The following is a 12,096-nucleotide window of genomic DNA, read 5'->3' as shown; positions in this document are numbered from 1 at the left end:
CTTCTAGACTCAAATATATAACTTGAAACATGTAAAAGGACCATGTACGAACTTTGTATTCCCAAGGGCCAGGAGTAATACAGGAGTAAACCCAATTAAATAAAAACATCTCTAGAAGAATCTACTTTACTAGCTAATTGCATTTGCAAAACATGTATGTTGTACTAGGTGAGTATGTATGAGGCGTCAGGATTTGAACAGGGTTAGTTACCTAGCTACTGTTAGCTAGTTTATCACTGAATATGGTGGTGTGCAAAAGCCCTAAATATACACCCATGCATCACATGGGCAACAGTACAAACAAATTAAAGAAGAGGTCTGTGTATGAAATGTAACAAAAACCCATGAACAGCTAGCCAACTACAACATAAATTGAAAGTGGCTAGCTAGTAGGGAGAAATGGTAGACTAGCTAGCGCCTAGCGCTGAGCTAGCTAACGTTAGTGGTTAGCAATTAGCATGCAACTGTTAGATAGAAATTTCATGAAAAGTACACCTAAAAAGTACATCTAAAATACATCAATCAAATTCAATCGAATGTATTTATAAAGCCCTTCTTACATCAGCTGATGTCACAAAGTGCTGTACAGAAACCCAGCCTAAAACCCCAAACGGCAAGCAATGCAGGTGTAGAAGCACGGTGGCTAGGAAAAACTCCCTAGATAGGCTGGAACCTAGGAAGAAACCTAGAGAGGAACCAGGCTATGAGGGGTGGCCATTCCTCTTCAGGCTGTGCCGGGTGGAGATTATAACAGAACATGGCCAAGATGTTCAAATGTTCATAGATGACCAGCAAGGTCAAATAATGATAATCACAGTGGTTGTAGAGGGTGCAACAGGTCAGCACCTCAGGTCAGCACCGCAGGCAGAACAGTTGAAACTGGAGCAGCAGCACAACCAGGTGGACTCGGGACAGCAAGGAGTCACCAGGCCAGGTAGTCCTGAAGCATGGTCCTAGGGATCAGGTCATCCAAGAGAGAGAGAAAAAAGAGAAAGAGAGAAATTCACACAGGACACCGGATAAGACTGGAGAAAAACTCCAGATATAACAGACTGACCCTAGCCCCCCTAGCCCCCCGACACTAATATCCCCAAAATGATGGATATTAAACATTTAGGAACATACAAGTGTCTTATATCAGCTAAAAGCTTAAATTCTTGTTAATCTAACTGTCCAATTTACAATAGACTTTACACCGACAGCATGCCATGCGATTGTTTGAGGACGGCGCCGCACATCAAAATATTTTTCCACCAGCACAGGTTCCATAAATTCACAAATAGCGATTAAATATTCACTTACTTTTTGAAAATCTTCTTGTCATCCAAAGGGTCCCAGCTACAACATGGCGTGTCGTTTTGTAGGATAAAATCCTTCGATTTGAGTAATCCACTCGTTCAACAGGCAGAGAAAGGATTCCAAAAAGCTACCGCTAAACTTTGTTAAAACATGTCAAAATACATTTCTATTTAATCCTCAGGTACCCTAAAATGTAATTAAACTATAATATTTCAGACAGAAAGTATGTTCAATAGGAAAACAATATTAGCAGGTGCGAGTCCTCTTCGTCGCGCTCGCAGACTGATTTCCAAGTCTGTATCCCAGTACTAAAACTCCTAATTCTTCCTCATTTGGGAAGAAACAAGCCATACAACCTTGAACAAAGACAAATGAAATCCAGTGGAAGCCATAGGAATTGCATACTGGATTGTAAGTTTTCTCTATACCTTCTAATGGGCTCTCAAAAAGCAACAGGCAGTTTACTTTGGGCACGTCAGTCAGACAGGAAGTGGAGAAAATATGAGCCTTACTATTGCAGCATAAATATTGGAGGCTGAGGCACTGTGGCCACATCCGACAATACCCCCGGACAGGGCCAAACAGGCAGGATATAACCCCACCCACTTTGCCAAAGCACAGCCCCCACACCACTACTCTTCAACCACCAACTTACTATACTGAGACAAGGCCGAGTATAGCCCACGAAGATCTCCCCCACGGCACGAACCCAAGGGGGGGCGCCAACCCGAATAGGAAAATCACGTCAGTGACTCAACCTACTTAAGTGGCGCACCCCTCCTAGGGACGGCATGGAAGAGCACCAGTAAGTCAGTGACTCAGCCCCTGTAATAGGGTTTGAGGCAGTGGAGATTCATTAGTGTTGTTTATATGTACAAACGTTTATAACAGAAATAAAATAATCTGAGACGCCATCTTGTTCTCATTAACTTACATACAAAGTGTGTGAGCGAGCTTAGCTTGGCTACACTCATATGAATGAGAAAATCTCACTGGTTTTTCCACTAAGTCAAAACACTTCAATTAAACATGAAATGAGTTTAGATAAACATGTCATCTCTTGACTTTGAAAAGAAACCAAACGTATAAATGCCACAAACCTGAAAACAGGATAAATAAGGAGACACAGAGAGTTGGCTTCTTTTCACTGGGCTTCTCTTCCAACAGTTGAGGTAGAGAGGCACGCGCCTGTGAGATTTGAAAATGTACGTGATGTGCACAGTCCAGATTATTTGAGGTAGATATGTGCATATAACTAGAACGAAATAAACAGTAGCAGCAGCTTAGGTGATGAGTCCAAAAAGTTAGTGCAAAAAGGGTCATTGCTGATAGTCTATGTAGCTATTTGGTTAACTATTGAACTATTTAGCAGTCTTATAGTTTGGGGTAGAAGCTGTTCAGGGTCCTGTTGGTTCCAGACTTGGTGCATCGGTACCGCTTGCCGTGCAGTAGCAGAGAGAACAATCTATGACTTGGGTGGCTGAAGTCTGACAGTTTTTAGGGCTTTCCTCTGACACCGCCTGGTATAGAGGGCCGACATGGCAGGGAGCTTGGCCCCAGTTATGTAATGGACTGTATGCTCTACCCTCTGCAGCGCCTTGCGATCGGATGCCATGCAGTGTCCATACCAAGCGGTGATGCAGCCATTCAAAATGTTCTCAATGGTGCCGCTGTAGAACTTTGAAGCTCTCGACCTGCTCCACTATAGCCCCATCGATGTGAATGGGGGCGTGCTCGGCCCTCCATTTCCTGTAGTTGTCCATGATCAGTTCGTCTTGCTGACGTTGAGGGAGACAAAGGACCTGATCGTATTACAGTTGAATTGTTTAAGCACAATTTTGAAAACAGGGCCCGGTTTGTCAAAACACAACACCACCAGCACCACCAGCACAACACCTCAGATAATTTGCAAAATGGAACACTTGTCAAAACTATACACGACTTCATAAAAATAATATTTTGTTACCATACGAAACACACACATTTCATATGACTTCATATGACTTCAATATTTTTGAACCAGTTACACGGCTGTTGCTAACCTAAAACACTTTTAGCAAGTCTAATTGTCAGTGATTAGAGTATTGTAAATTAAGTACACAGAGAAAGTGCAACTATTCAAACACTACACAAGACCAATGCTGCAGACTGAAAATAAAAAAAATGTCTCTCCATATACCCAAATCAGTCAACATGGAGAATCACAACAAAACAGTTTTCATGCTACTACAGTAGTGTGCATAACACTGTTAGCTCAGCAAACAGACAAACGTAAAATACTGTATCCAGTACAGGTTACAATTACAGTAAATAACAACAACAAACATAAAAATAATCTGAAAAAAACTGACAACATTGTACAGAAAATACTTCAGTCAACATACTATACATTATCTCTTCGCCTAGCTGGATCTGTCCAGAGAATTTAATCAACATCACAAGCAATATCATCATTAGCAAGACAACGCGGGAAGAACCGTCTTGAATGTCGAATCCATCCTTGCACAGCTGCGGCGTCAACTTGGTCACAGGCGTCCTCCATGGCCTGAATGAGAGGTACCTGAGCCTGGGGCTGGAGATCGTAAACCTTCCACCGCCATGCAGAGAAAAACTCTTTGATAGGGTTTAGAAACGGAGAGCATGGTGGAAGGTATAGTACTGTCAACTGTGGATGCTGTTGAAACCAGTTCTGGACCAAAGCAGAGCGGTGGAATGACACATTGTCCCAGATGACCGTGTATTGCATCTGGTGCATTTCATTACCTGCTGTAACGATGTGGTGCAATCGGTCCAAAAATGCGAGAATGTGAGGTGTGTTGTAAGTTCCCATTTTGGCATGGAGGACAACCCCATGCTGTGAAATGGCAGCGCAAAGGGGGATGTTACCCCCACGTTGCCCTGGGACATTGATTATAGCCCTGTGGCCAATGATATTTCTGCCTCTCCTTCTTGCTTTTGTGAGGTTGAACACTGCCTCATCAATATATATGAATTCGTACAGGATTTCCTCAGCCTCCATCTGCAAAACTCCTGGAAATACAGTGAAAGACAAGATTGTGTAGTTCAGGATAGGTCTAGTATACAGTCAATGTAAAAAAGGCATGTGTGCTGAATGCAACATCACAGTGCTAAAGTGAACAATACAAACCTCCACATACTAATGCCGCAGTCGTTTGACCCTCTGAATTCCGCTCAAAAGGCACTCGATAAAGTTGTTTCATTTGAACCTGATGTCTTTTCAGGATGCGTGACAGTGTTGACAGAGACCTGATGGACATTATTGAAAATGGCATGGTCACTGATAATGTTGGCTTGTAGTTCTCTGAGCCTGATAGCGTTATTGGCCAAAACCATGTTTATTATCTCTCTCTTGTTCTTGCGTGAATATGGGCCCCCTTCCTCCTTGTCGTTCCCGACCCTCAATCCTATGTAGAGAATAATACATGTAACTTACTGTAACTGTAGACAGATCTACCTGTTTTCTTGTCTAAAAGTCCTTATGACAGATGCCACTGTATATCTGCTAAGATTTGGCTGAACTCTCAGTCCAGCCTCCCTCAGCGTCAATCCGTGGTTCACAACATGGTCCACTAGTGCTGCACGAATGTCATTTGATAAGTTTGGTCCTCTTCTTCTTTGTGCACGTCTTCCTCGACCTCTGGCTCGGCCTCTGCCTCTTCCTCCTTCTCCTCCTCTGTGTACTCCTCCTCTCACCCTCACTCTTCTTCCGACTCCTTCCATTTTGGTTGAAGGCAGGTGAACCTACCTGCTGCATTTTTATAGTCAAACCTGATTGATGTGTCTACAATTTAGCAATCATGTGTTTGTGCACCTGATGGCTGTGTTTAACAGATTGGCTCATAGGTGTGGTAATTTGACAGTCAGTGCTTTGGAATTGCAAGGAAGTGACATCATGATATACTTCTGTGTCTGATGTATACAAGTGTGTTTAGTGTTTTGCAAATCACTGTGTGTAATGTTTTGTAAATAGTGTGAAGCTGACAATGTGCTTACAGTTGTGCAAATCTAGCCTTGTGTTTTGCTCCTCGAGTGTAAGGTTTTGCTAATTGTGGGAAAAGTTCAGTTTTAGTGTGTAAGCAATCATAAAAAACTGTAATGCATAATTGGGAAGTTACTATCCCAGAAATTCCCTTATCACGCAAGTGTTCCGGGATGCACAAAAGTCTACAGGAGTCTGCACACTCACATTGGGAAATTCCCACCCATGACCGTGCATCTTCATTTCACAGGAATAGGCCAGATCTGATTTCACACAGAAACGCTGCTTTTCATGAAGTGATTGTGAACTTTTAATATGGCCGCCCCTCCCAGGGCCCTTGGCTCTGTTCTTTAATGCTTAGCTTGTCTCTTTGTGAAATATGGATCTAATTATGACACTATGAGTGACAGAGAAGCTACGTCTCTCTATTAGGGGGAGGGACGGAGAGGAGTGGCGGAGAGGGGGAGAAGGGAGAAGAGGAGAGGGTGGGGAAGGGAGGGAGTGGCACTGATGTGCTGGCTGTTATACCTGAATGGCCATACGTCCTTTGTTTATCCTCCACTCACTACCCCTCCAGCCGCTGCGTCCCCCTCCACTGTTCCCTGTGGAACAATGCTTACGACTCTCCCTGCCAGACCTACACCAACGCTGGGGATCATTCAGACCTCAATCTGGGGCCCGGCAGGACGCCACATGGGTCTCTGTCATACCGTCTCCCCACTGGGAGAAAACAATAGCGAGGGAGAAGGATGGAAAGATAAAGAGAGAGTGAGGGAGAGATAAAGAGAGGGAGAGAGAGTATGAGAGCGAGATAGACAGCCAGATCCTGGGACTGAATAAGCTGAGCCTTGCAGTTCTGTTAGACAAGGGAGCATGAGAGAGAGAGAGCAAGAGAGAGAGGAGGGGAGATGCAATGGCCAGTGATAGAGAGTGTGTGAGAGAGAGAGGAGAGAGAGAGAGAGAGAGAGGCTCGTTACAGCATGCGTTCTCAAGGAGAGAAAGGAGGACAGCAATTACTATATCCAACACCCCTACAGCGACAGCAATAAAGCGGCTTTCTCCTGGCAGTGTGTTAGCTAGCCAGCTGCTCCCCTCTCTTTCAATCTCTCTTTCTACCTCTACACATCACTCTTTCTATCCCTCTCTCCCTCTCTGTCTGTCTCATCTGTTATATGATTGATCCAGTGAAGGATGCTGAAGTTCCGCGCGGACCGGAGGGTGAGGTAGGTAGGGAGACAGCGGAGTAGCCGAGTCTGGGGGAGGTGGACTGTGCTGGGGCTGGCTGGCAGTGTGTTGGGGGGAGAGAGAACCAGAAGCTGGAGGTCAGAGAGGACTGCAATGCAGTGCTGCTGGAGAGAAAGAACAGGGAATCTATTTTATGGCTTTTATTTGGCAGTTGTGTGAGTTAGCGACTGATACAGTGATAGGATATGTGTATAGGATTGTGTGTGTGTGTGTGTGTGTGTAGGGATGTGTGTGTGTCTAGCTGTGTGTGTGTGTGTGTGTGTGTGTGTGTGTGTGTGTGTGTGTGTGTGTGTGTGTGTGTGTGTGTGTGTGTGTGTCTAGCTGTGTGTGTGTGTGTGTGTGTGTGTGTGTGTGTGTTGGGGCTATGGCTTGACTTTCATGCTAGTGTGAGTAGCCTAGCAGTCATGGCTAAACATTGCTACCATATGTTTACCCTATATAACGTGAGGGCAGTGATTGGAACTGGTCCATTATTTTTCAAGTAATTTTGTCGTCCAGTTTGTGGTCATATTAAGGACACTGATGTTACCGTATGCTGTTTAGCTATTTGTTTTTCCATAAGCAGAAGCAGGCAGCGATGTGGTCTCTCTCTATATAGGTTTGTAGGTTACGCATGAACAGGCATGCTCAGTCGTCGGACCCTCTGAGACCAAGTCACACATGCACGCACACACACGTTTGGACCCCAGGAAGAGTATTGAAAGACTACATAAAAACACACACACACACACACACACAAAAACACACACACACACACACACACACACACACACACACACACACACACACACACACACACACACACACAGGTCAGCAGCAGCTGTCCCAGTGCCCAGGCAGGCTGTAGGTGGTTTGTCGGAGGTTTGTTATGGTTAGCTGCACACAGGCAGAGGGGTGTGTGTTTTGTCCCTTTGGTGTCAGGAGGTGCATGCCTTCTGCCTGACTGTGTTCTTGGCTGGCCACCATCATCCTCTCTACCTATCACTGCATGTGTGAGTTTGTTTGTGTATGTGTGTGTGTCAAGTGTGTGTGTGCACACGTGTGAGTGCCCAGTGTGTGTCCAGTGTGTGTGTGTGTCTGTGTGAGAAGGAGGATACACAGACTCTCTGCATGGCAGAGTCTGGGCCAGATGCCACACACATATTATCATCCAGTAGTGCGTAGAGCCAGAGCCAGAGAGAGAGACAGGCTGTGGGGGTGGAGGTTTTCGGCCCTGCCTTACATAGAGCGTTGTTCTTCAACCCTGGTTCTGGAGACCCCCGGGGTGGTCAGGCTTTAGTTCCAACCCAGCACCAAAACATCTGATTCAACTAATAAACTAATCATCAAGTCGTTGACTCGCTGAATCAGATGCTTTCAGTGCTGGAACAAAAGCTTGCACAAGCTCTGGCTCTAGGAACAGTGCCTTAGTGTAGTGTACGGCAAAAGACTACCATACAGTATGCTGTCTGTCCTCGTTAAAGGGTCAAGGCCCTATCTAGTGATTTCTAAAACCTGAAACTTGGACCTGCTATCTACAACCTAAAATGGTTCTTTGGCAGTCCCCATAGGAGGACCCTTTGAACAATCCTTTGTGGTTCCAGGTAGAACCCGTTTGGGGTCCATGTAAAACCCTTTCCACAGAGGGTCCTACATGGAACCCAACATAGTTCTACTTGGAACCAAAAAGGGTTCTCCTACTGGGACAGCCGAAGAACCCTTTTGGAACCCTTTTTTTAAGAGTCTAGGTGGATCCCTGGGGCTATGCCATGGACCATCATTGATCCTCACAGTCTTCCTATGTCCTTACTCTGTGTCTTTGGCCTACAATATGTGTCCTCTTAGGCTGTAAAACAACTAGGCTGGCTTCCCTAAGCCTTGGATGAGTAAAGAGAGAAGCTTTCAGATCATGTACTAGTACAACACTCTTTGAAACAATGGTGCAATCTAGAACCAAATAGGGTTCTTCAGCTGTCCTCATAGGAGAACTCTTTGAAGGACCATTTTTGGCTCCAGGTAGAACCCTTTTGGTTGCAGGTGTAACCCTTTTGGTTACCATGTAGAACCCTTTCCACAGAGGGTTCTACATGGAACCCAAAAGAGTTATATCTGGAACCAAAAGGGGTTATCCTATGAGGACAACCGCAGAACCCTTTTGGAACCCTTTTCTCCCAAGAGTATAGTATACCTAGGTAAGAAGGGTGTGTTCCTATAAACATCTTTCTGACTTCAGGCCTTTCCTCCGGTCCTAACAATCTTACCATCCCCTCCTTTGATAAGGCCCTCATGTCTGCAGTCTGTCTTTCAGACTAGCAGCAGGGGAATCCCACAGTCAGCTTTGAGCATACTCCTGTGTGTTTTGCAAATCCGCTTAAGAAACCATCCCTGAGATCAAAGGTTATTCACTGTTATCTTTCACTATACAAAGCCCCGTCAGTTTAACTCCTGTAATTGTACATCTGTGTACAAGATGTGTGTGTGAGCAGGTATGTTTTGTCTGTGTATGCATGTATGATGTGAGTGTGCACAGGTATGCAATGTAAGTATCTTCATGACTGTACACGACCGGGTGATTAGGGGTTTTCATGTGTTTGTGTCAGTGGTGGCTGGTGGGCAGAGATAAAATGAGAACAGGCTCATTGTAATGGCTGGGACAGAATAAATTAAATTGTGCAATAATTGTCTTGAGTGTCTTTCCATCCATTCCAGTCCCACCGTTACGATGAGCCTGTCCTCCTAAACCTACGCCCTCTAGCCTCCTCTGGTTTGTGTTAATGCCAGTGAACCAGGTTGTGTTTGCAATGAATCCAGTCTACAGTGGGATTGATGAGATGGAATATCAAATAGAGTCTAGGATAGCTCTGGTGAGGAGAAGGGGAGGCAGGGTACCACACTGCACCACTCCACCTATAAAACCACAGCTATTTACGACTGGTTAGATTACACTGTGCAGCAGAAACAGGAAAGACATGCACACACCAGCCCTTGCCTCGGCCCGCAGTGGGTGTAAAATCAATAGCAGGGAAGGGACACCGACACACAGATCACAGGAACACTTGTACATCCAGACAAACAGAGAAAGCCACACCACTCCAGACATGGACCTATTCCCTACATAGTCTGTCTAACTGAGTGCAGACATAATTGTTTAGCCTGCTGTCTGATGGACAGAGGAGCTGAGGGAGAACTCATGTTGTGGTGTTGTTTCTTGATCATCTCGATCGTCTTGACCATCATGTTGAGGGAGGTGGTTGAACAGGACCCTGATTGACCACCATGTCATGTTGACCCCTCACCACACACTGATTCTGGATCAGTAACTAATCACCTCTGTTGATAATGAAACTGTTCTGGTTGCTGAGGTGCTGTGTTGCTGCTGTGATGTCAGCGATCAACAGATCAGCCATCGATCAGCTGCGCTCATCATGTCTGACAGCTAGACAGCATGGATCTCCACCAAAAATGCCCTTCTTTCTTTCTTTTTCTCCTCCTCTCCTCCTCTCCAGCCAAAATGACCCGAGCGGACCAGCTGGACATCCAGTGATCCAGATCCAGCTGAAAGAGACCGGACCGATTCACACCTACATAACGTGAGTGCAACATTAATCTTACTTTAATACAACCGTACCCTAAGTAAACTTGGACCACTACATGATTGCCTGACGTGAGTACAAGCCAATTAAAATCTTATTATAAACTAATCTTAACCTTAAAGGGATAGTTTGAGATTTTGGCAATTCTGCTCACCCAGAGTCAGATGAACTCATGGATACCATTTTTATGTCTCTGCGTGTAGTTTGAAGGACATTGAAGGTCATTTCTGGAGCGATTGCTAACTAGTGTTAGCGCAATGAATGGAAGTCTAGAAAAGAGTAGAAAAAGTTGAAAAAAGGGCTTACTGTCCAAATCTCAAACTATTCCGTTAAACCAACATAACCCTAATCAGACAATTACACAAATAGTTGACAAGAGTACAATCCAAACTCAACCTTACTCCAACTTTACCCTAACCTAAACCAAACCGATACACACATACCGGAGTCCTGACGTGACTACCCCCAATCGTAACCTTAATACAACCTTATTTAGTGTTGCTGTATTCAGAAGAATGAACAAAACATCCCTTTCACTCAGCTTTACAGCTGACCTGACACTATAGCCTGTCACCAGACAAGAGAACACATCATTGTGTCATGCACACAGACAAATGGGCTGTGATATAGGAGAGGAGGAGACAGTGTGTGTGTGACAGAGTGAACACTCTTAGAAGAAATGGTTCCAAAAGGGTTCTCCGGCTTTCCCCATTTTTTTTTGTTTCCAGGTAGAATCCTTTTTGGTTTAAGCTGGAAACAAAAGGGTTCTTCAAAGGGTTCCCCTATTGGGATTGCCAAAGAACCCTTTTAGGTTCTAGATAGAACCTTTTGTAGAGAGATGGAATATAGTAGCAGGTTTTCACTGAGTCCCTTTGATCACACCTGTCACTATGAGGTTTGTCACACGGTCTCTACACTGGTATGCACAGTGGTAGAAAAAGTGCCCAAATGTCATACTTGAGTAAAAGTAAAGATATCTTATCAATAGAAAATTACTCAAGTAAAAGTGAGTCACCCAGTAAAATACTACTTTGGTAAATGTCTAAATGTACTTGGTTTTAAATATACTTAAGTATCTCAAGTAAATTTAATTGCTAATGAACTCAGCAAAAAAAAAGAAACGTCCTCTCACTGTCAAGTGCTTTAATTTTCATCAAACTTAACATCTGTGAATATTTGTATGAACATAACAAGATTCAACAACTGAGACAAACTGAACAAGTTCCACAGACGTGTGACGAACAGAAATGGAATAATGTGTCCCTGAACAAAGGGGGGCTCAAAATCAAAAGTAACAGTCAGTATCTGGTGTGGCCACCAGCTGCATTAAGTACTGCAGTGAATCTCTTCCTCATGGACTGCACCAGATATGCCAGTTCTTTCTTTGAGATGTTACCCCACTCTTTCACCAAAGCACCTGCAAGTTTCTGGACATTTCTGGAGGGAATGGCCCTAGCCCTTACCCTCTGATCCAACAGGTCCCAGATGTGCTCAATGGGATTGAGATCCGGGCTCTTCGCTGGACATGGCAGAACACTGACATTCCTGTTTTGCAGGGAATCATGCACAGAATGAGAAGGATGGCTGGTGGCATTGTCATGCTGGAGGGTCATGTCAGGATGAGCCTGCAGGAAGGGTACCACATGAGGGAGGAGGATGTCTTCCCTGTAATGCACAGTGTTGAGATTGCCTGCAATGACAACAAACTCAGTCCGATGACGCTGTGACACACTGCCCCAGACCATGACAGACCCTCCACCTCCGAATCGATCCCACTCCAGAGTACAGGCCTCGATGTAACGCTCATTCCTTCGACGATAAACGTGAATCCGACCATCACCCTTGGTGAGACAAAACCGCGACCTTTCACTGAAGAGCACTGTTTGCCAGTCCTGTCTGGTCCAGCGACGGTGGGTTTGTGCTCATAGGCGACGCTGTTGCTGGTGATGTCTGGTGAGGACCTGCCTTACAACAGGCCTA

The 12,096-nt window shown here is 44.9% G+C and overlaps 1 protein-coding gene across 14 annotated transcripts in view; it reads left to right on the top strand.

Annotated features, from left to right (window-relative positions):
• The window catches only part of LOC110493208 (pleckstrin homology domain-containing family A member 6), a 168,738-nt gene that overhangs the window by 78,818 nt on the left and 77,824 nt on the right, over positions 1–12,096 (top strand). For 7 of the 14 annotated variants that reach the window (XM_036950069.1, XM_036950072.1, XM_036950071.1 and 4 more), the window contains one exon: positions 10,030–10,113. Coding sequence is in view for 8 of the 14 variants with exons in the window: in XM_036950066.1 (XP_036805961.1) it covers positions 10,030–10,113 (84 nt within the window). In the remaining 6 variants the exon portion in view is untranslated. Of the gene's footprint in view, positions 1–6,205; positions 6,523–10,029; positions 10,114–12,096 lie in introns of those variants that run through there. The other 7 variants (XM_036950078.1, XM_036950065.1, XM_036950068.1 and 4 more) reach the window with 5 other exon arrangements.

The sequence above is a fragment of the Oncorhynchus mykiss genome, chromosome 17 (genome assembly GCF_013265735.2).
Source record: "Oncorhynchus mykiss isolate Arlee chromosome 17, USDA_OmykA_1.1, whole genome shotgun sequence".
In the NCBI taxonomy this organism is placed as follows: domain Eukaryota; kingdom Metazoa; phylum Chordata; class Actinopteri; order Salmoniformes; family Salmonidae; genus Oncorhynchus; species Oncorhynchus mykiss.
This window is presented reverse-complemented; position numbering and strand designations above follow the sequence as displayed.